The sequence below is a fragment of the Gigantopelta aegis genome, chromosome 4 (genome assembly GCF_016097555.1).
Source record: "Gigantopelta aegis isolate Gae_Host chromosome 4, Gae_host_genome, whole genome shotgun sequence".
NCBI classification, from domain to species: domain Eukaryota; kingdom Metazoa; phylum Mollusca; class Gastropoda; order Neomphalida; family Peltospiridae; genus Gigantopelta; species Gigantopelta aegis.
In genome coordinates, this window is record NC_054702.1 from 119,588,754 (window position 1) to 119,616,376 (window position 27,623).

The 27,623-nt window shown below is 38.3% G+C and overlaps 1 protein-coding gene across 6 annotated transcripts; it reads right to left on the reverse strand.

Moving 5' to 3' along the window:
- Positions 1–7,645: 7,645 nt before the first annotated feature.
- On the reverse strand, positions 7,646–22,330 carry LOC121371916 (gastrula zinc finger protein XlCGF8.2DB-like). Of its 6 annotated transcripts, none has more exons than XM_041498161.1 (4): positions 22,235–22,330; positions 18,445–18,542; positions 16,661–16,842; positions 7,646–10,791 (listed from the first exon to the last, which is right to left on the reverse strand). In XM_041498161.1, the coding sequence occupies exon 4, from the start codon at positions 10,328–10,330 to the stop codon at positions 9,191–9,193; it is 1,140 nt and encodes a 379-aa protein (XP_041354095.1). In that variant the 5' UTR covers positions 10,331–10,791; positions 16,661–16,842; positions 18,445–18,542; positions 22,235–22,330; the 3' UTR covers positions 7,646–9,190. The 6 variants fall into 6 exon arrangements, with proteins under 6 accessions (XP_041354095.1, XP_041354097.1, XP_041354092.1 ...); XM_041498163.1 differs by having other exon boundaries at positions 22,251–22,311; XM_041498158.1 differs by lacking the exon at positions 16,661–16,842.
- Positions 22,331–27,623: the final 5,293 nt, after the last annotated feature.

Here is a 27,623-nt window from a genome sequence, read left to right on the forward strand (position 1 = left end):
AACGTGTGCATTGACTAAAGCACCACTGTAATATGGATAGTAGTATGTCAGACTACTAAATGGGGCTCATCCATCAAGTATTTAATCACAAAGTTAGTGATTGTTTTACCACCACCCACCCGCCCACCCACTCGTTTTGTACATTTCATTACCCGCCCCCTCCTTCCCGTACGTACAGGTGTATGTTATCTTCCAAACTGAAAGGTACATCGGATACAATTAGGAGCAATTAGGAGTACAGATGGCATCCATTTTACACCAATAAATGAATTCCGGCGTATGTACCACTTCCTCTGTACGCTTTTCATTCGGTAGAACACTTAACTGGTGACCAGTATCATTAAAGAAAACAAACTTTACCGTTCTAGCTCTCTATGTTACTCCAACGAAAGGTAATGTTGTATTGGGCTTAAAAACACTCTCTATTCTCTGGTCTGGTTAGAGCACAGAACGCTGTATTAGTTTATGTATTGCCTCACCAGTAGTCCGGCATGTTTACATGCCCCTGACAATGAACATACACAGCAGTCAAAGGAACATGGCCAATGAAAGACGCCTGTCAGGTCCTAGATTTCAAGACATCACATGGGCACCCAGCTATCGAACACGCATTTCCAGCGTCAAAAGCAACCGATAGCTATAAAAATATTGAGTTTCTCAGATGTTGCTGCAATGGCTAGAACCAAAAACAACTGTCCATTGTGTGCATTTGGATGTTAGAATGTCCTTCACTGACAGCATTACCAACCTAAAGCAAAATGTGACGGGTTGGAAAAAAAAACCCATCCTGTACTTGATAAGGAACGTAACAAAGCCTGGAACAGTCTTCCTTCAAGAAAGATGCTGTTGTTCTCTGGATTTATTATGAGCTAGAGGTCATTTGAAGAAAAGATTATTCAACTCGAAATGATCTGAGACAAAAAGCCATTTCTTCATAAATATATCATACTGGTCCTTTCCCAACGTACGTCTATACATCATGTCATTGGACTCCAATGCCTCATCTATTTGCTGCTTTCTCTGAATATACTTTCCATAAGTCCCAACCTGATATATCAGAAATGTCTTTTGGGTGTATTTGGTCTGTTCATGGTGTCTGAGGTTTTCCAACATTTGACTGATCTTCGTAGATCACTCAAACTCTCCTATTAGTTGAATGTTTCTGGTCCATATACCATCTAGTATTGAGGATTGCCATCTTTATATAAAGGCATCCGAAGAGCACACTTAAGTTATATTGACTATGCATTAATGGGCATATACATTCGATCCGTTTGTCATTGGCATACAAAGGCTGGTCCAGAATGATTATACGGACATTTGGTTAGGATTCACCACCCACAGTGATGAATAGGCTGCGTCACAGAACTGGCATACACAAGAAATGATGGCCGCATTCCTCTCAGGAGCAGTACCTACCTACTGATGGTTATCATCACCACACGAAATAATCTCACCTTCGTCTTCACCACATCATTGGAAAATTATTCCAGGTGCATAGGACTCGTGTGTCCTACAGGGTTCATGCCTGCAATATGTGTAATGGCCACAGGTACTAAGCGTAGTACGAACCCTATGAATGTTTGAAACATAATTAAGTATGCAAGCCACTTTTCCCAAAGAACCGCTTTTGGTATTAATTCTGATGCTTTCACACACATATTTATTAAATAGAAGCTACACTAGATTTTTAATATACTAGTCTAGTATGAACTACGTAAATATTTAATGTCAGCTATTTCAAAACAAATTAAAGAAAATGTGGACAACGTTTTTAATAAACAAATAAGTATAAGTAGCTATTGTTTTGGATCTCAGCCTACCATTGTCATTAAGCAGTCACCCTACATTCATTCATTTCGACTTATTTTAGTGCTTATATCCAATTAAGGTTCAAGCACACTGTCCTGGGCACACATCTCAGCTATATGGGATGTCTGTCTGTTAGTTGTTAGTGAGAGAGAAGTTGGTGTAGTGGTCTTACACGTCCACATTGAGTCCTTAAAACTCGCTCTGGGTGGGAGGTGGCACTGGGCTACGAACACAGTATCTACCAGCCTTATGTCCGATGGCGCAACCACGACACAACCGAAGCCGGTAATCCAACAAGATTTGTAATGGATTTATATATGTAAGTTAGTGTAATTAAGTGTGAAAATAACAAGATATATGCTCAATTCTGACGCCAACACCGGATTTCATGGCAACCGAAGTGGCCATTTTGGAAAAATTGCTTGCACGGCAACCACCGAATAAATCTCCAATGTTCCTATATCAAACATATTTTTCAAGATATGTCCCAAAATGGCATGCTTTTATCATGAAAGACACACATTTGTCCTTGATGGTGACGAGTCGAATGAGTGAAACCTTTTAGTAAAAAAATGTCATATATTCCCTTATGTTACCTAAGAAACAGAGATAATTTAGGCATATATAAATTTGATAATACAAACTAATTCCACAGGTTTTTAGAAAAATAAAACCCTTTTTAAAATTATATTTAATTAAAAATGGATTTCAACGTTTTAGTATCCTGTATACTATATCCATACATACTATCAATCTAATTAAAATTAGCTCCACTATTACATGTGGATCTAACACCAGCCAGTTGGAGCTCATGTCCACCAATCGAAACCTTACTTGCAGAATCCTGCCAGTGATTTAAAAATAATTTGAAAACATTCCGAATTATCCTGAGGGTATACGACGTTTCGTGTGAATTACGAATGCCTTAAAACATGTTTTATTTTATAAAATAAATAATTTGTAATGTAAAACTGAAGACTGATTTAGTTAGGGTTTTTTTTATAAATAAATAAATAATTTTTAATGTAAAATTGAAGACTGATAACCCACCCCGTACGTATTGGTATGGTTCGCTGTACTGCGGCCACTAAAATAGACTCGCCCGATATTTTTAGAATTTGTATGCTCCCAAATAACGTTATAAAAGGCCAAGTGTGATTGGTTAATATTTAAATTATTAATATTTAAATTATTATACTTCATATCATTCATATCATCCTAAATACTGGCCCACCTGTGTTACATGGATAACCTGGGGGGGGGGGGGGGGGGGGGGGGGGGGGGGGGGGGGGCCGTGGTAGGGTGCATAATTGGGTGCGGTAGGGCGTTGGCGGTTTTGGCCGATAGGGAAGCCTGGTAGGAGGCCTCCCCCCCCCGGAACGCCCCCCCGTGGAAATCCGGACTTACCATAGTGGGCCTCCCGCCTGTTGGATCGCCTGATTGCCGGTGGCGCGGTGCTCCCCGCTTTACGAATCCTTCATCCTCCAGGGCCTAATTAATAAAATAAAAATATATATATATATATAAATATTATTAGTAATTAATTAATTATATTATATAACTATTTAGATTTGCCCGATCGAAATTTTAAGTAAGTGCACCTACTAATTATATAGTAAAACAATAGAAAGATATAAGGCTTTTATTTATGGTGCTACTATAAATATGAGAGTGATAATATATAAATATGATAGATCCCTAATTATAAATGATATAACTATTTAAGTTTGTAAGTGGTCATACCACAACATTTAAAAATTACCCCATGCATTTCTACAACTACCCCTCCCCCCCCCCCCCCCCCCCCTCCCGCCCCGGAATCGACAACTGGCGATGTCAGAGGCTGAATCCGGGGTGGGCGTGCCTGAACCCTCGTGGATAGGGGCACGTAAATATAGTTACCCATACCCATAAATTATTATTTACAGACGAAATGTTACCTGGACATTGGGGACTACGCAATCCGATTAAAATTAGTTCTACTGGTCTAAATAAGGCATTCGTAATTCACATGGAACATATCGTATACCCTCAGGATAATTCGGAATGTTTTCAAATTATTTTTAAATCACTGGCAGGATTCTGCAAGTAAGGTTTTGATTGGTGGACATGAGCTCCAACTGGCTGGTGTTAGATCCACATGTAATAGTGGAGCTAATTTTAATTAGATTGACATAATATTGATTTATCTGTATAATACTCATCACTAGCTATCCATTGATATGCTACATGCCTATGTTCTGAAGAAAAAACCATACCACTCACGTTGATGCTGTAAGTCAATTTTGGGTACTGACCTTGAACATCGTCAAAATGACCTGACCGTGATTAGAAAAAATGGAACCATATTGTTTTGTAATCTACATACCATAACAATTACTCATGGATGGTTCCAAAATTGAACATTCAAGTCCCACGGAATTACATATGCCCCTACACTAAACTAGCTAAACAATTCGTATAGTTACAGGATCATATTGGGATGAATTTACGCAACCTGCGTTTCATAAACGCAGGTGTTTAAATATTGTAAATGTATGTTGTAGGACACACTAGGCTTTGAAAAGTCGGCCCAGTAAGATTAGCGTTCAATATCCGTAATGCTGTGGATGCGAAGCCTCTTTGAATGTGCATGTCAAACTGTTAAAAAAATCACCTCCATTAACTGAAGTCCAGTGATCTGTAGCCTACTAACTCATCGATCTAAATTAATCTTACAACGAGGCACCCCCCCCCCCACCCACACAGACACAGACCCCCCCCCCCCCCCCCCCCCCCCCACACACACACACACAGACAGACACCCAGTTCCTACAGGCCTTTCGCATAATAGACTATGAAAGAAAATTCGCTTTGAGCAAGAAAGTGTTACTTCCCCCGAACAGACAACTGGACTCGATGAAGATGGTTTAATAGGGTCCTTTATTCCGGAGAATATGGATATATAGTCAGAAACCGGTTGATACGTTCAGTATTGTGACAGACGGCCAGTTTCAAAACAGAAATTAGCACATGGTCATATAATTATTGTGTAACTTATATCGTTGATTATTATCCTACATTGTCCATTGTATTACAGTTGATCATTGTATTCCTCCTTGTACGCTAGACTCGACCCGTTCCCCCTGCTCCAACATTCCCCCCCCCCCCCATATATTTCCAGGGTGCATGACTCGACGGTCTCATAAACATCGCTCAGCAGTCTCGAGCTCCTCTGCTAAAATTACTGCACACGCTCATGCGATGTTTGATCCCTGTCACAATCCAGACCCCCACCCAACCCCCATAAACATGCATGCACACACAGGCCTGACATGCACACACGGTTAACACAGGCCTGACTTGTATCACGGTTAACACAAGCTTGACTTGCACACACGGTTAACACAAGCTTGACTTGCACACACGGTTAATACAGGCTTGACTTGCACACACGGTTAATACAGGCTTGACTTGCACACACGGTTAATACAGGCTTGACTTGCACACACGGTTAACACATGCTTGAGTTGCAGACACGGTTAACACAGGCTTGACTTGCACACACGGTTAATATAGGCTTGACTTGCACACACGGTTAATACAGGCTTGACTTCCACACATGGTTAATACAGGCTTGACTTGCACACACGGTTAATACAGGCTTGACTTGCACACACGGTTAATACAGGCTTGACTTGCACACACGGTTAACACATGCTTGAGTTGCAGACACGGTTAATACAGGCTTGACTTGTACACACGGTTAATACAGGCTTGACTTGTACACACGGTTAACACAAGCTTGACTTGCACACACGGTTAACACAGGCTTGAGTTGCACACACGGTTAACACAGGCATGAGTTGCAGACACGGTTAACACAAGCTTGAGTTGCACACACAGTTAACACATGCTTGAGTTGCAGACACGGTTAACACAAGCTTGAGTTGCACACACGGTTAACACATGCTTGAGTTGAAGACACGGTTAACACATGCTTGAGTTGCACACATGGTTAACACAAGCTTGAGTTGCAGACACGGTTAACACAAGCTTGAGTTTCACATGCCGTTAACACATGCTTGAGTTGCACACATGGTTAACACAAGCTTGAGTTTCACATGCGGTTAACACATGCTTGAGTTGCACACGCGGTTAACACAAGCTTGAGTTGCACACACGGTTAACACAAGTTTGACTTACACACACGGTTAATACAGGCTTGACTTACACACACGGTTAATACAGGCTTGACTTACACACACAGTTAATACAGCCTTGACTTACACACACGGTTAACACAGGCATGACTTACACACACGGTTAAGACAGGCTTGACTTACACACGTGGTTAATACAGGCTTGACTTACACACACGGTTAAGACAGGCTGGACTTACACACACGGTTAACACAGGCATGACTTACACACACGGTTAAGACAGGCTTGACTTACACACGTGGTTAATACAGGCTTGACTTACACACACGGTTAACACAGGCTTGACTTACACACGTGGTTAATACAGGCATGACTTACACACACGGTTAACACAGGTTTGACTTACACACACGGTTAACACAGGCTTGACTTACACACGTGGTTAATACAGGCTTGACTTACACACACGGTTAATACAGGCTTGACTTACACACACGGTTAATACAGGCATGACTTGCACACACGGTTAACATGCTTGACTTACACACACACACGGTTAATACAGGCTTGACTTACACACACGGTTAACACAGGCTTGACTTACACACGTGGTTAATACAGGCTTGACTTACACACACGGTTAATACAGGCTTGACTTACACACACGGTTAATACAGGCATGACTTACACACACGGTTAATACAGGCATGACTTACACACACGGTTAACAGGCTTGACTTACACACACGGTTAATACAGGCTTGACTTGCACACACGGTTAACATGCTTGACTTACACACACACGGTTAATACAGGCTTGACTTACACACACGGTTAATACAGGCTTGACTTACACACACGGTTAATACAGGCTTGACTTACACACACGGTTAATACAGGCTTGACATACACACACGGTTAATACAGGCTTGACTTACACACACGGTTAATACAGGCATGACTTACACACACGGTTAATACAGGCTTGACTTGCACACACGGTTAATACAGGCTTGACTTGCACACATAGTTAACACAGGCTTGACATACACACATGGTTAATACAGGCTTGACTTGCACACACGGTTAATACAGGCTTGACTTGCACACACGGTTAATACAGGCTTGACTTGCACACATAGTTAACACAGGCTTGACATACATACACGGTTAATACAGGCTTGACTTACACACACGGTTAATACAGGCTTGACTTACACACACGGTTAATACAGGCTCGACTTACACACACGGTTAATACAGGCTCGACTTACACACACGGTTAATACAGGCTTGACTTACACACACGGTTAATACAGGCTCGACTTACACACACGGTTAATACAGGCTTGACTTGCACACACAGTTAACACAGGCTTGACATACACACACGGTTAATACTGGCTTGAGTGTAGCCCCAAGTACTCTAACCATAAGTGAGCAGGACGGACTGTTACAACTGTCCAAATGTCCGTCTTGCTCTCTTATGGTCGGTGTAGGCCTACTCAACCTAGCTTGAGTGGCATTGACACTCGGTTGGAATTTTGGCACCGACGAATTCCGATTAAACAATCGGTATGAACAAAAGGATTTGAGCACCTATTGTTATTTTCAGAGAGATAAACCGTGTGTTCTCTATAGCTGCGATCTAGACAATCGCATCGTCAAAGAAAAAACAGTAGTAGCAGAGTGGTATTAAGTGGTTTAATGATGGTAGAACATTTAAATACAAACAAAACAGCGACGTCTTCAAAATAAAGACAACAATCTATAATACAGGCCAGTAGACGCGATATCTGGTGTGTGTGTGTGTTTGTGTGTGTGTGATAACCTCTAGTAGGGCCGCAGTCTGGGTGGGGGAGGTATTACAAGCCACAATGACACACCAAAAAAAATTAAAAATAAATACCCCCCCCCCCCCTCCCCAAAAAGCCCGCACATTATCGTCTTCCTGATACAGTCTGAGTGGTATAAACTGTTGTAATGACATTATCATAAGAGGAAACAGAATTATTAATTTACGTAAATCAGTTGGATGCAAAACAGAATATCCACCTTTTATATTTACCTGTTGCCCCATAACAATTCATCGATAGTAAAACATTGGTACACTATTGTCAAATGATAAGTGACCCTCTCTCTCCCCCCCCCCCCCCCTCCCATACACACAAATATACGCACACATCGCCAGTCGTAAAGGCTCACACAGACTGGATGCGGCGCGTGCGTGCGTGCGGTCCGACTGTTGCGTCTGAGCCCTGCATTTTGAACGTACACACCATATACTGCTGCTGGTTCTGCAGACGTACACACCACATACTGCTGCTGGTTCTGCAGACGTACACACCATATACTGCTGCTGGTTCTGCAGACGCACGCACCATATACTGCTGCTGGTTCTGCAGACGCACGCATCGTACGCATTCAGTCTAGACGTTTTCTCTCTTCTTTTTTTTTAAAGCCGAACAGCATGCAGTCTATGTGAGCCTATGTGAGGGTAAATTCGTGTAAGGGTTTAAGACAAAACGTATTAAAGTTACATCGAGCCTCACCATATTATTACATCATTTATCACTGCAAAATACAAACCAAGTACAATTTTAATAAACTCACAATTTCTCCTTACCGTATTATAACACAAAACACTAACAGTTTGAATAACATACCTAGTCTCACCTCACCATAGTAACGACATTTACTAATGCAAAATACAAACACAACAACACTTTTTATAAACTCACAATCTATCCTCACCGTATTATAAGTTTTAACAAATTAAACAAGAGCTTTAATAAACGTGTGTTATCTCGCCAGTGGCATTAATACACAATAAAAGTGTTTTGTTTAACACCACTAGAACACATTAATTTATCAACAATCGGCTATTGGATGTCAAACATTTGGTAATTGTGACATATAATCTTAGAGAGGACATCCGCTACCTTTTTGTTTTGTTAGTATGTTGGGTTTTTTTTTTTTTTTTTTTTTAGTAACAAGGGATCGTTTAGATGTGTCATTCCACAGACAGGATAACACATACTGTGGACTTTGATATACCAGTCGTGGTAGAGAAATAGCCCTTTGGGCCCAGAGACGGACATCGATCCTAGACCGACCGCGCATAGGGCGAACGTTTTAAAAATTAGCCCCTGTCTGTGTTCATATGCGTATTACACAAACCACAGTAATTGGAGGTGCAGGTGAGGTAGGTGTTCATTGGTGATGGTGGTGGTGGTTAATTTTCAAAAGATGGAGAAAACAAAATAATATGTGGGAATCGTAGATAGGCCATCGGAATTTGTCCTGTTACCAGGGACGTGTTCGATTCTTGTTTGACCTCGGTCTTATGAGCAGCATGAGTGCGCATGTGCTGTACCAAAGCGCCCTTGTTCATAAACCATCTCTGGCACACCTCACACTGGACAGACTTCTCTCGAGTATGAATGAGCACATGAGACTTCATTTCTTGGACTCGACGAAAACTTCTCGTGCACACTGCACATTTGAAGGGTCGTTCCCCGGTGTGAATGGTCAGGTGCTGCTTCAGGTTGCGGCTCTCGGTGAACTCCTTGTGGCACGCCTGGCAACGAAACGGCTTCTGTCCAGGGTGCACCACCATGTGCTGCTTCAACTCCGTGCTCTTCGTGAAACTTGCTGTGCACTGTCCACATCGGAACGTCTTGCCACAAGTGTGCTTGGACATGTGCTTTTTAAAACTGTACGGGTTTGAAAACGATTTTGTGCACTGTCCACATTTGAAAGGTTTGTCGCCGCTGTGCACCAGCATGTGCTGTTTCAAGTTGCCATGCTGCGTGAAGGATTTTGTGCACACTTCACATTTGAAAGGTTTGTCACCAGAATGAATCCACATGTGCTCAGTCAGACTGCTTCGCCGCGCAAAACACTTTGTGCACACGTCGCATGCGAAACGTTTTCCAACAGCGTGAATCGGCATATGGCTTTTGATGGCGGATTTACACGAGAAAAACTTCAAACACATTCCACACTGGAAGGGTTTCTGTCCAGCATGCACCAGGAAATGCGTGTTCAGCTGAGCCTGGCTCAAAAAGCATTTTGTGCACTGTTCGCATTTGTAAGGCTTGTCGCCGGTATGGGTGAACATGTGATTCCTCAGACTGGTGCGATGTGCAAAACATTTTGTGCACAGTTCACACCTGAACGGCTTGTCTCCAGTGTGAACCAGAATATGCTGTTTCCAGCTGGAAAAGTGTGCGAATCGTTTTGTGCACACTTCACATTTGAAACGTTTTACGGCAGTGTGAATCAGCATATGGTATTTAATGACGGTTTTATTTGAGAAGCGTTTTAAACACACTCCACAGTGGAAAGGCTTCTCATCAACACCGACCTGCATTATGTACAGGTATTATCAATGGCTAGATCAATTTAAAAAAAAGAAGAGGGCTCCAAGACCTACTCATGTGAAAAATCGTACACCAATAAAAGGACTGACTTTTTGTTCAGATACTCAATGTTTAGAACACCATTTTAACTTTTCATCAATAAATACATTATTTATTATCGTTTGTTTTATTATCTTTTGTTTTGTTTAGTCCTTTTAGTGTTTTGCACACCACTTTAGCTCAATAACCATCATTATTTGTTAACTTTTGGTTTTCTTATGGTTTTTATTTATCTTTTTAGTGTTTTGCACACCACTTTAACTTTTCACCAATAAACATCAACTGTTATATTTTGTTGATTGTTTTCAATGGTTTTTGTCTTTTTGTGGTTTTGTTTTTTCCCAGTAATATACTTCTTTAAATGCTGCATACTGAAAATGCTCTGTGATATAGTTCCAACAGTTTGCAGACACTGAAATGGAAGAAATAAATAAATTAAATATTCACAAAGCAAACCAGGACTCAAAATATGATGTCAAATATGGTCTGCTAATATTTTTTTCTAAAACAGCAGGCCATCCACCCCCCCCCCCCCCCAAAAAAAAAAAACCACACAACAAAACAACAACAACAACAAAAAAACCCTCAACAACAACTGTATGGCATGTTAATAAGAAATAATGCTGGAAATAACATAGCATGGGCTGAATGGTGGGTTTGTGAGTAAAAATAAAGTTAACAACTGTATGGCATGTTAATAAGAAATAATGCTGGAAATAACATAGCATGGGCTGAATGGTGGGTTTGTGAGTAAAAATAAAGTTAACAACTGTATGGCATGTTAATAAGAAATAATGCTGGAAATAACATAGCATGGACCGAGTGGTGGGTTTGTGAGTAAAAATAAAGTTAACAACTGTATGGCATGTTAATAAGAAATAATGCTGGAAATAACATAGCATGGGCTGAATGGTGGGTTTGTGAGTAAAAATAAAGTTAACTGTATGGCATGTTAATAAGAAATAATGCTGGAAATAACATAGCATGGACCGAGTGGTGGGTTTGTGAGTAAAAATAAAGTTAACAACTGTATGGCATGTTAATAAGAAATAATGCTGGAAATAACATAGCATGGGCTGAATGGTGGGTTTGTGAGTAAAAATAAAGTTAACTGTATGGCATGTTAATAAGAAATAATGCTGGAAATAACATAGCATGGGCTGAATGGTGGGTTTGTGAGTGTGGGAAAGTACACATCTATGATGTATTTCAGAGCATTGTAAAATTAAAATATACCAGAATCATGAGCTTGGCATCAGCTAAATACAAGATAAGATGATAGTACCTGTATACATCGGTCTCTTCCATGATGACCTGCAATTTTTTGGTAATTTTAGCAGGTGAATATTTATTTAACTTGCTATGTCTAAAACAGTTCATTGCTTTTAGCTTTTCACAGTCAGCTATTTCGAGCCCTGCAAGTACATATATATAAATGCCAATATAGCAGACATGGATTTGAAGAGGTCCATGCATGGACTTAAACTGTAACCAGAGTAAGTAGTTGACCCCTGCCTACCAGACTCCGGGAATGCACACTACTCATTTTACATGTGTGTGTGTCCATCCGTCTGTCTGTCAGAATGACCAAATTCGTGATTTTGTTTCTCCATGGGTCAAGGACTTCTTATCAAATTTAACTGGAAATGGTCTAGTAGCTGTGAAGAAATTACAGTTTTAAAGCATTTCTCTATACAACTCTAGTAGACTTCACCCATCCCCAGGGACAACAGAGGACCCAAGATTTATGAAATTCACAACTTTGATAAACCATCTAATGACTTTTACATATATGAAGACTATTCAGTTATAGCATTTTTGGATGTAGAATAGATTCTAAAAACTAATATTTTTCCTTTTAGGCCCAACCCGGGAGTAGGGGATATTGGATGACCAAATTGACAAATAAATTTTTCCATGTGTCAAGGCTTGGCATATATGGAAGAAGAGAAGAGAAAAAAGTGTGTTTTTATTTAACACCACCACTAGAGCATATTGATTATTGTCCGTTGCCCTGTTTTTTTAGGTTCCTATTTGGTGATTGCGACGTTTGTGCACAACAGTACGTACATTTGAATAGTTTTGACAAATTTGACTTTTGCATGGAGAAAGTAAACAAATGTCTGTCATAGTCACAGACATGTGAGTAAAAATAAAGTTAACAACTGTATGGCATGTTAATAAGACATAATGCTGGAAATAACATAGCATGGACCGAGTGGTGGGTTTGTGAGTAAAAATAAAGTTAACAACTGTATGGCATGTTAATAAGAAATAATGCTGGAAATAACATAGCATGGACCGAGTGGTGGGTTTGTGAGTAAAAATAAAGTTAACAACTGTATGGCATGTTAATAAGACATAATGCTGGAAATAACATAGCATGGACCGAGTGGTGGGTTTGTGAGTAAAAATAAAGTTAACAACTGTATGGCATGTTAATAAGAAATAATGCTGGAAATAACATAGCATGGGCGGAATGGTGGGTTTGTGAGTAAAAATAAAGTTAACAACTGTATGGCATGTTAATAAGAAATAATGCTGGAAATAACATAGCATGGACCGAGTGGTGGGTTTGTGAGTAAAAATAAAGTTAACAACTGTATGGCATGTTAATAAGAAATAATGCTGGAAATAACATAGCATGGACCGAGTGGTGGGTTTGTGAGTAAAAATAAAGTTAAACCGAGCAAAGCAAGATTGAACTTCACCCACTCATAAACACGGCACTTTTCTTAACATATTTTTTTCTATGATTTTCAAAGACTAATTTGAAAGAAAACTTAATTTTAAAAACTATTTCTGTTTGTTCTCAGCTGTACTGGTAGCTGGTTATTGAAGTCACACGCCTGTCATGGTGTCTGTTGGTAAAACTCTCTTTACAGATACTTGCCAAAAAACATAACGTCCTTATATCTTTTAACTAAATATCTTTCTCGATATCTGTTTATATATTTATTAAAACTCAGAATGCAGCTTATATTTTTAACCAAACAATTTTACCATTATAACCATTCATTTGCTCAACTTATAACATAATTGCAAGAATTGTTATATTACTGTTCCAAAAATGTTGTCTGTTAACTTTGGTTCTCGAGGACTCCATTTTGCTATACCACTAAACGTATCACTCACCGAAACAGGCTATATATTAACAATATTTACTGCTAATGCATGCTAGTTTTTGATGCATGTGCGATAAATGTAGCTACTTAGCGGCCAATTCAGTGCTCATATGAAGCATATAAATACTAACAAGAGTACCGGTGAAGTATATGATACGTCCATCAGGAGTTTGATGGAAAACCATATCTATATTAATGAATATGTTATGGGTATGATTCAAGTCTAATTATGTGAAATTTTTGCAATGGGATGGATGAACAGTTTGTTTTGGACCAACCACCATCCCAAATTGTTCCTACATGTGAGGTTTGATGGTCCTGTATGCATATGCATGCAAGATATGATCTGGACAAGGAATTACTGTTATGTGCAGTAGACAGTGAAATGTAGATCACAGTGACCTTGTAATAGAATGTGACACACCACCATCCCAAGTTGTTCCTGCATGTGAGATTTGATGGTCCTGTATGCATCTGTATGCAACATATGGTCTGGACAAGGATTTACTGTTATGTGCAGTAGACCATGAAAAATAGGTTACAGTGACCGTGTAATAGAACACGACACACCATCATCTTAAGTTGCTCCTACATGTGAGGTTTGATGGTCATGTATGCATCTGTATCCAAGATATGGTCCGGACAAGGATTTACTGTAATGTGCAGTAGACTGAAAAGTAGGTCACAGTGACCTAGTAATAGCATGTGACACACCGCTATCCCAAGTTGTTCCTACATGTGAGGTTTGATGGTCCTGTATGCAAGATATGGTCCGGACAAAGATTTACCGTTATGTGATGTAGACTGTGAAAAGTAGGTCACAGTGACCTAGTAATAGTACTCGACACACTGCCATCCCAAGTTGTTCCTACAAGTGAGGTTTGATGATCCTGTATGCATCTGTACATAAGACATGGTCTGGACAAGAAAAAGTTAACAGACTGACATACAGACGAACAATGCCATTCCATAATATGACCCATAGATGGGTGTATAATAAAAAGGTAGGAATTTGAATAATAACCGTTTGTTTATAAATATTGATATGCTTTAGAATCAAATGTTTGTGCTCAACAAAACTGGTTCACCCATGAGAATTAATCATCGACTATTGGATGTGAAACATTTTGTAATTCTGACATGTAGTCATCAAGAAACCCGCTACATTTTCCCCCAATACAGTAAGGGATAGAAGAAGAGAAGGAAAATTTAGGTGGTAATGGTCTAGTAGATCAGGCCCCAGAATTACCTAATTCTCCATGTGCCAAGAAAGCATTAAACAAAATTTGCCTGGTCAAGTAGTTTTAGAGAAAACAATTAAAGAACTTACAGTTTAAAAGGATTTCTTCCTCCAGGGAGCCCACCATTAATAAATTAGATAAAACCTGTTAACCTTTACAAATAAGAAGACTATTCGGTATTATATATAGCATTTATGGAAGTACATTGTAGAGAAGATTTTTAAAAAATTGGCTTAATTTCCCCCTTTCAAGTTCCACATTCAGGCCCCTGGGGGTCAGAATAACCAAATTTTCATCATTCTATCCACAATGCTAGTTATAATCCATGCAAAAATTTGTAGTGATTCGTTTGCAACCCTATATAGCCCTTTGGTGTAATGCTTATACGAATAAATGTTGTCATCTAAATTTGGGCATTTTTGTTTAACTCAGTCAAAAATCAGTCTGCAGCCTTACGAAAAAATGGAAGCCTGCACACCTATGCAAAGTGGAACATTTTGTTGCTCATTTTCAATATTTAACCAGATGTTTTATAACATCCCTAGTTGTGCACAATATTGGAATTACTTTTACATGTTTCAAGGACAAGGCTACTTCACATAGTGGTACCAGATGAAATAAAATAGCATACATGTCATATATTGCCCAGATTAAACTAACTTTTTGACAACAAACACTGTCACATTTATCACCAATGGCAGGACTCGGGGTTAGGTAACTGCTCTATCATAAGTTGCCGTCCATCTCAAACTGTGACCCAGCCGGAAATTATTTGGTTTGGTACTACCTAAATCACTAAATGGGATTACCAGTATACACATTTAATATATAGTGTCAAAGTGTTTTAGTGTATTTCTGACAATTCAATATTTCTAATAAATGTATCTTCAGTTCCTAAATACTGCAATGTAATGTCCACTTTTGTCACTCTACATTTTCTTACATGCTTCCAACTAAGCACCAAGTTTGTTCTTTGACCTTGCTAACTCAGAGGTGTTGTCCTGTACGTCGGGGGCAGTTTGTGTTACAAATGTAACTTTCCCAGTTGATGCAGCTTTCTTATATAGATTATCTGCATTTCCCCCTGATTCAAATCTCTTCTCTTTCCTTTTGAATTCATCAAGGACTTCCATTACACCCTTCCTCTTATTTTGCTCCTGTACAGTCATTTCCCTTTGCCTTTCCTTGTCAAGATGTAACGGGGAATAAATATTTGGCCGTTTGTATATAAATAACATATTTTATCTATTACTATTAATATTTATTTTAGGATACTATTTATTTTATTATAGGTTATTCTCAATCTGCGTTGAGAATATCATATTGGTGCATTAGACAAAGCCTTTTATGGTTGTTTCCAGCCATACTGGCTAGGGACGAGCCATTGGTTGATTCTATCCAATGGCTATGTGTATTTGGTGTCACGTAATGGTGAGTCAGGTCCGTGCAGTGCTGAGTGTAGACAGTGACAGCACACGTTACATACACAGGCTACAACGACTTGCCTTTTCCTTTTCCTGAGCCTTTCATTATCTTCAGACTTTCTTTTGGCACTTACAGGTTTGACTAATATGCATGTATTAATTGTTATAATAATGTTTATTACATTATTTTAGATATATGTAAATGTAATACATAATGTGGAAAAGTGTTTAGATGTCCATAATCAATGCTAAGTAAATACGTTTTAAATATTGAATTCACTAAAACACACTAAACGAATAAATATATATATGGACGAGTTAACATTATAAACAGTAATAAAGTAAAGGTGTTGGATATATACTATTAAACGTATAAATATAGATAGAGGTGCAGGTTAATTGTATAAGCAGAATTAGTGATTAGTGTTGGATGAAGAGATGTCTAATTGCTGTAGTTTTATTATCCATTTGAGTGGTAGCTTATATTTTACCCATTTATTCACAGGATGAAGTCCAGGTACATGTAGTAGTGTTATCATCCTATACGGTTCATCGCCCACAGCGAAGGTGTATAGTAATAGTAGTATTGTCTATTTCTGTATTACATGCAATTCTTGCAGCGAAAGTATTTCACGTGCGTCTTGACCAACGTACGTCACTTGTTTCACCTGCGCTGTAACAGAGTTGTTTATGTATATATATTTTCTTTCTGAAAATTGAAGGTTCCAGTTTGTATTCTGTAATGGTTTTTATTTTAATGTTTTGTCATACAAACCCAATCGTTATTGGTTATTTTATATTGATAGCATCTGAAATGGGGAAGTTATTTGTTTTGTAATCGAGTGACGTTGGCAATAATGTTGCCATGTCTTTACTGAGGTTTAAAAAAAAAAAATTATGACCGCATTTAATTATCTTCAATGCATGTAATTATTTTGATGATTCTTTTTGGCACTAATGTCGCCGAAACGCATATGTATATTTTTGAAGGAAAGTATTGCCAGTAACTTGGCATAATTGTGTGATAATGATTTAAATGAGTATATATATATTGCTATGTAATATGACCTATGTAATTTATTTTTATGATTAAGTTGAGGTTGTTAATTATTATTACTACTAGTGTATTTATTGTTTGAAATTATTTTTACAGAACCATGCGTATGATGTGATAGAGCGTCAGCCTTGTTGTGTTTCTTTTGGGGAAATGAATACTTTTGAGTAGGCTACAGAGATACATTTCATACTTCTGTCCTGATATTTTTGCGAAAAGTAGAACAAGAAGCTCTCTACTAAGATCAATATTCAAAATTCCTCCAACACAATTTTTCTGAGCTACCAAAGAATTCTGTCTTAAGTTTTCTACTTCTACTTCTTTATTGGCACTGAATACCCCTTTCAGTGGCTGCTTGGCCATGGGAAAAACATAACAGTAATTTAACTACCCTTTTGTACCAGCTGCCATCAGTTCATAGAACAGTTCATCAATGAATACCATTCCAGGGTTTCTGCCAGAAAGAAATTTTTGGAATTGAATATTTACAATGCAACCACAGTCAAGAAACCCCAGAAAGAAAATGGGTTAGGGTTAATAAAATCATACAGTCCTCACCCAGCAAATGTTTTTAAGGTAATAGATAGGTTTAAAATTTTAGCGAAAAATTGACGAAAAGTGTTTTCTGTTTAATTGTTTACACAAAAATATGTTCAGTTTTTTAATTTAAGGAGTTTTTTTGTAAATTCCAAGCATTTAGTCACAAAATTCAAGGACTTTTAAGCATAAATTCAATAAGTACAAAATTCAAGGACTTTTAAAGCACTACCCTGAAATTCAAAGATTTTTCAATGTCTGTGCGAGCCTTGGGCAATTGCCATTGTTAATTTCAAGCCCTGGCATCACCACATCAATTTTGGAACTTTGGTCTGACCAGAGACTGACAACATTTCTTTTTGCCTTACGGCAGAATGAAAACTTGCAAAGAATACTTACAGAGAATACTAACAGAGAATACTTGCAGAGAATACTAACAGAGAATACTTACAAAGAATACTTGCAGGATTGTTTCCTGGTGCCTGCATTACTTTTCACGAGCCTTGGTCCTCTTAACACATTAATTTCACATCAGCTAATACTTGTAGAGAAAACTTGCATACTTGTAGAGAATACTTACAAAGAATACTTGCAGAGAATACTTGCAGAGAATACTTACAGAGAATATTAACAAAGAATACTTGCAGAGAATACTAACAGAGAATACTTACAAAGAATACTTACAGGTTTGTTTCCTGGTGCCTGCATTACTTTTCATGAGCCTTGGTCCTCTTAACACATTAATTTCACATCAGCTAAGGTTGATGTCTCGCTGTCACTTCCTATAATAAATACCAAAATATAAATAGTAATACGTACCTTGCACTCCCACCCATCCACAATACACAGAGGTGATCATTTTGGTTTCACTCTCACCCATCCACAATACACAGAGGTGATCGATTTGGTTTCACTCCCACCCATCCACAATACACAGAGGTGATCGATTTGGTTTCACTCCCACCCATCCACAATACACAGAGGTGATCGATTTGGTTTCACTCCCACCCATCCACAATACACAGAGGTGATCGATTTGGTTTCACTCCCACCCATCCACAATACACAGAGGTGATTGATTTGGTTTCACTCCCACCCATCCATAATACACAGAGGTGATCGATTTGGTTTCACTCCCACCCATCCACAATACACAGGTGATCAGTTTGGTTTCACCCCAACCCATCCACAATGCACAGAGGTGATAGTTTGGGTTTCACTCCCACCCATCCACAATACACAGAGGTGATCGTTTGGGTTTCACTCCCACCCATCCACAATACACAGAGGTGATCGATTTGGTTTCACTCCCACCCATCCATAATACACAGAGGTGATCGATTTGGTTTCACTCCCACCCATCCACAATACACAGGTGATCAGTTTGGTTTCACCCCAACCCATCCACAATACACAGAGGTGATAGTTTGGGTTTCACTCCCACCCATCCACAATACACAGAGGTGATCAGTTTGGTTTTGCCCCAACCCATCCACAATACACAGAGGTGATAGTTTGGGTTTCACTCCCACCCATCCACAATACACAGAGGTGATTGTTTTGGTTTCACTCCCACCCATCCACAATACACAGAGGTGATCGATTTGGTTTCACTTCCACCCATCAACAATACACAGAGGTGATCGGCTTGGTTTCAAAGTGACCTTTTTGTGTAGATGGGAAAACACCTTCCAGTATATTAGTTAACATCCCATGACATATTTATTACTGTTCCTGAGAGACTACATGTATGCCATAATTATCCAAAGTTTGACATCCAACAGCTGATGATAATAAATCAATGTACTCTTAGACTAGTGATTTTGTTATCCAAACATTATACAGGGCATGAAATAGCAGCCTGCAAAATGCAGTCCATTTTAAAGACCTAGCAGGCCATTTTTTAAGAGACAGATCTATGTATACACAATTACCTCAGGCCAAATAAAAAAAATAGGTGTGGCTCTGGTTACCCGACCGACCCTATTTGTTTACGGCATTCAGTGAGAGGACGCAGATTTTTGTTTGTTTGAAATGTTACTTTATTTTTTTAATTTGGCCTCATCTCTTATTTAGCTTGCGATTCTGTTATATTTTAATTCCATAACAAACTATTAACTGGTATGAATGTATTGCCTATCTGTATTGGGGGGAGAAAAGAGGTCAACTGACATCCACAATAAAAATTAATCAAAGTGTTCGTACATTGTGCATATTTGAAAAACATATATTTTACCATGTAGCAGGCCTCTGAGAGTTGAACATCTGTGTAAACCATTTATGAGTTATACAAAAACAAATTCAGGAAACCCATTTGATATTTAGGTAACCCATCATGAACCTGTAAATGATGTAAAAAAAATTAATGTGCAGACGAACATGAGTTATGCAAACTACACTTATGCGAGCAACACAAATGAAACTATTGTTCTGGCAATTTTCAGAAGCCTGTGAAGTGGCTTTAAAAATTGGAAATGACAAACTGCACAGGCACGAAACTGCATGTGCCTGAACGCAGTTAGAAACTAACATGCTTTCCTCTTAAATACTGGATGGTGTTACACTTTTGTTCGGATTCGTTTTACGGTCACGTTGATTTTTTTTGGTTACTAAAAAATATACAATATTCTTTCCATAAAAATTGTATTTGTGTCGTTAGCCGAACGCAGTGTGGGTCATTGATGGTTATCATGGTATCTCAGTCTTAGCTCAAGTACTCTGCCTTTCACAGGCATCGAAATAAGCACTGTATCTGGTAACCCATTTACAGGTTACCACAAAACAGAGCCTGGTAACCTATAGGTTACCACAACTATATGAAAGCTAGACTTGAATTCCTGTTACTACTATAGTTACTTTTAACGCAGACGTTCTGAAATTGTATCGGTGCGTGTAGTGTCTTGGAACTTATAGTGAACATTGTGGTCTGTCCTGGTACTCCTATGAGATACGCATGCGTAGAGGAAAACAAAACAAACATCCGCCCAAGTAGCGTTGCCTCCATGTTTACGTTTTTATTCAACATGAATAAATCTGATTAAACACCAAACATGTTCCTGTATGTAGACAGGACACCATAGTGCGCATGAACATTGGTACGAGTAACGAAATCCGGAAGTAAATTTATCTAGTGGGCACTGCTTAAATGTGGATTGCTGAAATTGCTTTCAATTGCACAAGTACGCACGAACACCGGTGCAATTTCGTACGAGAAAACGGAACACGGAAGTAAATTCATCTAGTAGACGCTGCTTAAACGCGGAATGACTATAATTGCTTGTAATTACACAAGTGTGCATGAACATCGATACAATTCCGTTCGAAAAAATGAAATGCTGAAGTCCGGAATGCATTGCCTGGTTTACGTTCGGAAACGAAACTACTGTTCGTTGAAACAAATTTCAAAAACAAACACTGTTCTCGACTTTTCTTACATGTGGTAACCTGAATGACTATTCTTGATATTTCGATGCCTGATTTCAAGATTTAGGCAGACTTTTGTATATTTATTATTGCTCTCTGCCGTCAGAGATCACTTTATAGTAAAAATGCAGAATGGCTGATTACCACATGGTAGATAAAGATTCCCGTTCACTGTTTTAGTGGAACCAGACACAAACAGTAACTTGTAATTACTATTTAACAACTAGGAATCACCTCTTCACAAGTTCATTCGAATGCAGTCCTAATAACAATTACAGCCGTGAATCAGTTTAATTACAAGTATATATTAGCTGGCTAATAAATATGTGGCTGGCGACTGAAATATTATACTTTACTGGCCAGGGAAGATGAAACCCGACAGCACCCCTTTCAACAATGTTCTGGTTAAATACGTAGGTGTTAATGTTTTTTGTCCTGTAGTGTGTGTATTAGTGGTAAATAAGTGAAATATTTTTATCAGCGAACTCGAAAATTATTAATGTAAAGGTATTTAGCATCAGACTTAGAATTGTTGTTGTATTAGAGTGAGAAAATTTGTCTATTGTGTGGCAGTCAGCCATTCATACCATCCAAATGTCCGCCTAGCTCTCGAACGGCAGAGTACTCGGGCTATAGTCCATCCCATCCTCCTATAAAAATTATTTTTGTAAATATTTTCAGTTTGGTTCGAGGTAAGAAGAAAAGGAAAAAGTGTTTTGGAAATAAGAAAAAAATACTATTTCTGTGTCCAATTTAGAAAACAATCGGTTCAGAATTAAATAACTTGTAGCAAATAGCATAGCTATGTAGGTTCATCAAGATAAACGTCTCCGGCACGATATTTATTATTGTGATGGTTATGGCTGTCCAATAAATGTCAAAATATTATAAAACGGACTGTAGTCTGTATATGTTTACCTTGGTGAACTAACAAACGTTACCAATCACAACAAAACCGGCGTTTAGGTGCAGACATTCAAACAGTACATAGTACATCGTGCTATTTATGTGAGTATTATCAAAAAATATATACACACAGTTTATAAATTACCTAGTTTGACACCCACCATAGTAAATGGTTATCTAAAAACGATTTTCAACATTTTTTTTAATACGTTTACATTCAACCGGAAACAGGAACCAGAAATGGAACTTGACAGGTTGTTTTGTCTTTAGTACCTAAAAACCTAGTCAATATCGTCCCGGGTAACGTCGTCCAAACAGTGAGTTCGGAAAACTGCGACAACAATCTTTTCGTTCGCGCGTCTCTCACGCAAGTCTATTTTTGCATAACCTATTTATTGTTCGCGCAATACACCAAGGACATCATTTACGCGGACATAACGGGTTGCACAATACGGCTAATAATTAATTGGTTACCTGAAGTTTTTGCATAACCGACAAATGGGTTAGGCTTGAGTGCACTAAAATGAGACTTCTTGGGACCTCGTCCCACTAGTGTTCTATCAGAGTTACTGATAAGTGCCTGGTGGCTCTGTCAGGGGGCGTTGTCCTGCTGGAACATGTTATTCTCACAGTGTATCGTGTATGAACGGAACTGTATAGTTTTAAAAAACATTCCGGAAGCTGTGACTATGTTAAGCGACGATCACGTATTTTCGATTCAGTTGGACGTTTTAGTCCCAGTAAGTTTGATCATATTTGTCTTCTCTCTAGGTATAAATATAAAATACAAATTATTGTTGTGGCAAAAACTATCCATCCCAAATTAGCACAACCAAATTTTATACATACAAATTCAAGAGAACAGATGCATTCAAAATTTGTATTCATCACTATCTGGTAAAGTCATTTTAAAAATTCATTTTCACTCCTTTTTAACATATTTTCTCATAGAAAATGGTATCCAGCCAGGGCCGTAGCTACGATTTTTTGTTTGGCGGGGGGGGGGGGGGGGGGGGGGGGGGGGGGGGGAGGGGGGGGGTAACTGAGTAGTTAATAGTCTAAAACTCCTTAAACGGTTAAGAAGAAAATTTTCTTTAAGTTACTATGTTTTCCGGATTTTTGTCTGCACCCCCGCTAGCTTCAGCCCTGCCAGCGTATTAAATATGTCTGGGACGAGTTAGGCAGAGGAGTGAAAGACAATCATAGGAAGCAGATGTTCCAAAATTGGGACAATTCCACTAGGCAGAGTGGCAGGTTACACTACAGGACCTGGGAGGGGGTGGGGGTGGGGTGGGGGTTCTTGCCCCAGGCTACTCACAATTGGTCTAACGTTTCCCTCACCTGTCACCAGTGCTGATTTGTATGCAGAACTGATCAAACGTTAAGCTATGAATTTTGTACTATAGTAATATTTAAAAACACAAAGTGTCAGTTAGCAGGTTTCGAACCTACTGCACCGATTCTAATGTCATTTAATAGAAGCACTTGAACCTGTAGTCAAATATATATATACATACAATATATTGATATGCATATATGAATACATACATGCTTACATGAATACATACAAATATAAAATTCTGGCTACATCAGTGTTGTAGTTGATCCCTATTCCTCCACAAACTTTGATGCTTTGCCAGCCCTATGGGCCTCTCTCCATTCGTCTATGTAACATTTGTTAATTGTTCGCTAGAACCTTATCCTGTCATCTGCAGTGGAATCACAGTACCAACTGTTATCGGAAATCAATGGTTATCTACCCACTGCTGGTGGCGCCACTGTTGGTTAGCTGTGGCCCTTTCCAGTCGTCTCTGCCGGTAATTGGTTTGGACGTTAATATGACATGTTGTTAGTAGTCGAGCGATAACGGAAAGTTGGCACTGATGGGTCGTTGCTTGGTTCCAATAGTTTGATGAGCTGTCTTAGAAGAATCAGAATTCCCCATGAACGCATTTGAGTGCATTTATGTTAAAGGGACACACCCTAGTTACGGCTAGTTGTTTTTCACTATTAAACCCATTTTTTCACAAATAAAATTGCACTTTACTTACCGTTTATTATTTAGAATATACATTTCCATTCACCTGAAGTGTTTTTTGGTAATCCTGGTAATCCTGGTGTTTGTAATACCACAAAATGCATTTTTCGTATTTCTGAAAAACGGGCGCACGTTTGAGGAAAAACCGTTGAGCAGACAAGGTCTAATCTATTTTTAGACGGGATATTTCCATTTCAATGTCACAGACGTTGGTATACCACGTGACCGTTATAATTTTGGTTCGGTTTGTTTTCTCGTGCACGGTTCGCGCGATCAACATCATTTGTTGTTGTTCATTTGTAGATTTTTCTACACAGTTCGTGAACATTTTCAGTAACAATAAAGTTCAGACAAGTAAGTATCTCAATAAAAAACGTTACAAACCCTTAAAACCAATAATTTTGCTAAGTCCTACGATATCTGGAGAGGGGATAGAACCAGGACAGAACAGTTGGAACATGTCCAGGAGAGGTGAAAAGAACGCACCCCAAGTCTGTGAAATTTGTCGTGACGTAGGCATTGTTGTGCTTCGAGCGACATCTACCGGTGACATCAGAATACAAACTTTCAAAATTATTTCAAGCAATTGGGACATGGGGATTCCCATGGTATTTATCGATATAAAACCTGCTTTTTCACTCCATTTGATAAAAACGTGATCTAAGTGTGTTACAGGTTTGTAGATTAACCCAATTATAATTTATTTTCGCTGGATGGAACTAGGGTGTGCGGCTTTAACACATTTCACACATTCAGAGTGAATATTTTCGTAAAAAATTCCCATTTGTCCATCACACCTCTTGCCCCGTCGTGATACGGACATCATATATCCGCTCTCCACCTGCCAGCATTACTCTGTATTGGGTTCAATGAAATGTTGAACAATTTACTACTAGGGTAAAACTTGCTAAAGATTTTCTCTATTGGTGTAAAAAAAAAGAAGAAGAATTATCCTATTTATATATTTCACGATTATCTATTCATTGGCGAAGACAATCTTGTATTGGTCAGCCATCACGGATTACTGATTAGGCGAATGTCAAAACCCGAGAAAAGTATTTAGGACTATGGAAACATAAGAAAACGATATATTACTGTAACCGGATGTTTCAAATTGCATATCACATGCACTACAATTTTAAAACAGTTTACATATATCACTGTAACACTACAAATTTTATCACAAACAATTTACAAACAGTTTACGATATATTACTGTAACCGGATGTTTTAAATTGCATATCACATGCACTACAATTTTAAAACAGTTTACATATATTACTGTAACCGGATGTTTTAAATTGCATATCACATGCACTACAATTTTAAAACAGTTTACATATATTACTGTAACCGGATGTTTTAAATTGCATATCACATGCACTACAATTTTAAAACAGTTTACATATATTTTATTCTTTCTAACTCTAATAGTGCAAAGCTGTCCCTTATTTTGTTTCTATTGTTTTCCTGTGTCTTTGGAATTGTCAGCTTGGGTTGTGTTCACCCTCAACTCAGTGTTCAGGCCAGGTAGTCGTTCAATAGTAAGCCCATCTATTGTTTCTATTGTTTTCCTGTGTCTTTGGAATTGTCAGCTTGGGTTGTGTTCACCCTCAACTCAGTGTTCAGGCCAGGTAGTCGTTCAATAGTAAGCTCATCTATTGTTTCTTTTGTTACCTGGTGTTCTCTGGAGTCAGAGACTTTTAAACATTCAAGCAAGACAGAGGTGTTTTTGTGCATTACAAGTTTTTCATGTCAGGGCGACCAACTATCCGGAATTCCCGAATTAATGCCAAATATCCGGAATTTTTTCCAAATTCGCTATCAATATTTTTTTTGGAAGCAACCATTTCTGAATATATTTTAAAGTTTCTATATTTTTAAATCCCGAGTTTATTAAACAGAGTTTATCATTCTGCATCCTCCATTGTAACCTGGATTTGGTATTATCGACTGGTTCGTGCTATTACTAAGACGTTTGTCTATTAGCTGTATTTGTCAACAGCCGACCAATAAAAATGAAATTATTGTTATGTATCTCATTGGTTGTTGTTATTTTTTAAATGTCAAATATTGCACTGTTTAAATAATTTTTTATATTTTTGAAAATGGCGTTTTTTCGTGCTTTAAACTATTGTTTTGAAAGGGGCGTTCGCGTGCTTAAAAATGAAAATACCAGGAAATTTCGGAAAAATATTTCCATTAGGTTGGTCGCCCTGCCATTTGATCAAGTCCTGCACGGCACAGTTATTAACAGCACAGGTAAATACAAACATATATTTTAAGATATAACCATGTGTTTTAAGTAGTAAACTAGATTAGTGTATGCATATTTTATGATAAGCCTTAAATTAGAACTTAGCATGTGTAAGCAGTTGATTAAACTTATTCTATAGCGAACGAGTTAAAGTAATGTTTAATAATGTTTATAATTATATAGGGATAATTGGCTTCTAAGACGAATATTTGATTAGGTTCGATAATACAAATAAGTAAATAACTAAATCAGTTATTAATCTACTTTATTATTAAGTGTATATATGAATATATTCTATGTGTATATTTTATGTGCTCCTATTTATAAGTGGTATTTGGTTGACAGGTTATCAATGTTGTAGCACAACCAGCATCATTATTCAAACGACCTGACCCACAGTCGGTAGGTTAAATATTTACTTATATGTGATGTCGTGATTCTGTGTGTCATAGAATATACAGACAGGTATTTATATAGTTTTATGACGTGCTTAGCACATGCTTATAGCAATGATGTGATAATTAAATTAACCTTTGAATTATAATTATATTTGATTTGAGTCTCTTTGAATTGAAATGTTTGTGTTAAATGTACATTAGTAATATAATATTGTAGTAATTTGTACTTGGCAAATAGCGTTATGTATGGTAAAATAATATATGTTGTAACCTGGAAAATGTAACTGATTTTATGTCCTTTTGTTATTCCAGGGTCGTTATTTGTGTGAGAATGTTTTTATAAACATCGGGATCTTCACATCCCTCCAGGTGATCCCTGAATAAAGACCTTAAACCCCAGCTGAAGTCTTCTGTGATATATCTAGAACCTTCGGTAACATTACAAGCTATATGGCCTCAGATTACAGTTATCTTCCCATTTGGTTGTCCGGAAAATCCGGAAATTTGTCCGCGCAAGTAGTCTGCTGTTTGACTGTGATGGCAGACAGCTATGAAGTGGCAACTATTTGCCTGAAGTTGACAGTGGAGAGCATGTATATTGTTTGTAAACATGTGTAACTTGTTGACATCGAAGACTTGTTTGTGTTAATTCTGGCCCATGCAAAAGTAGTGCTTTTTGTGTAAAATGGGTGTACTCCGGCTAGTTTTGGTGGGTGTGTTTGTTTAAATCAATAGGGGGGAGACTATATAACGTCAGGGGATATATACGGGGAAGTGAGAGGGGTTAACCGTTAGCATGTAAAATATAGAACGTGTGCAGTTGGTTCACGATCACGAAAGG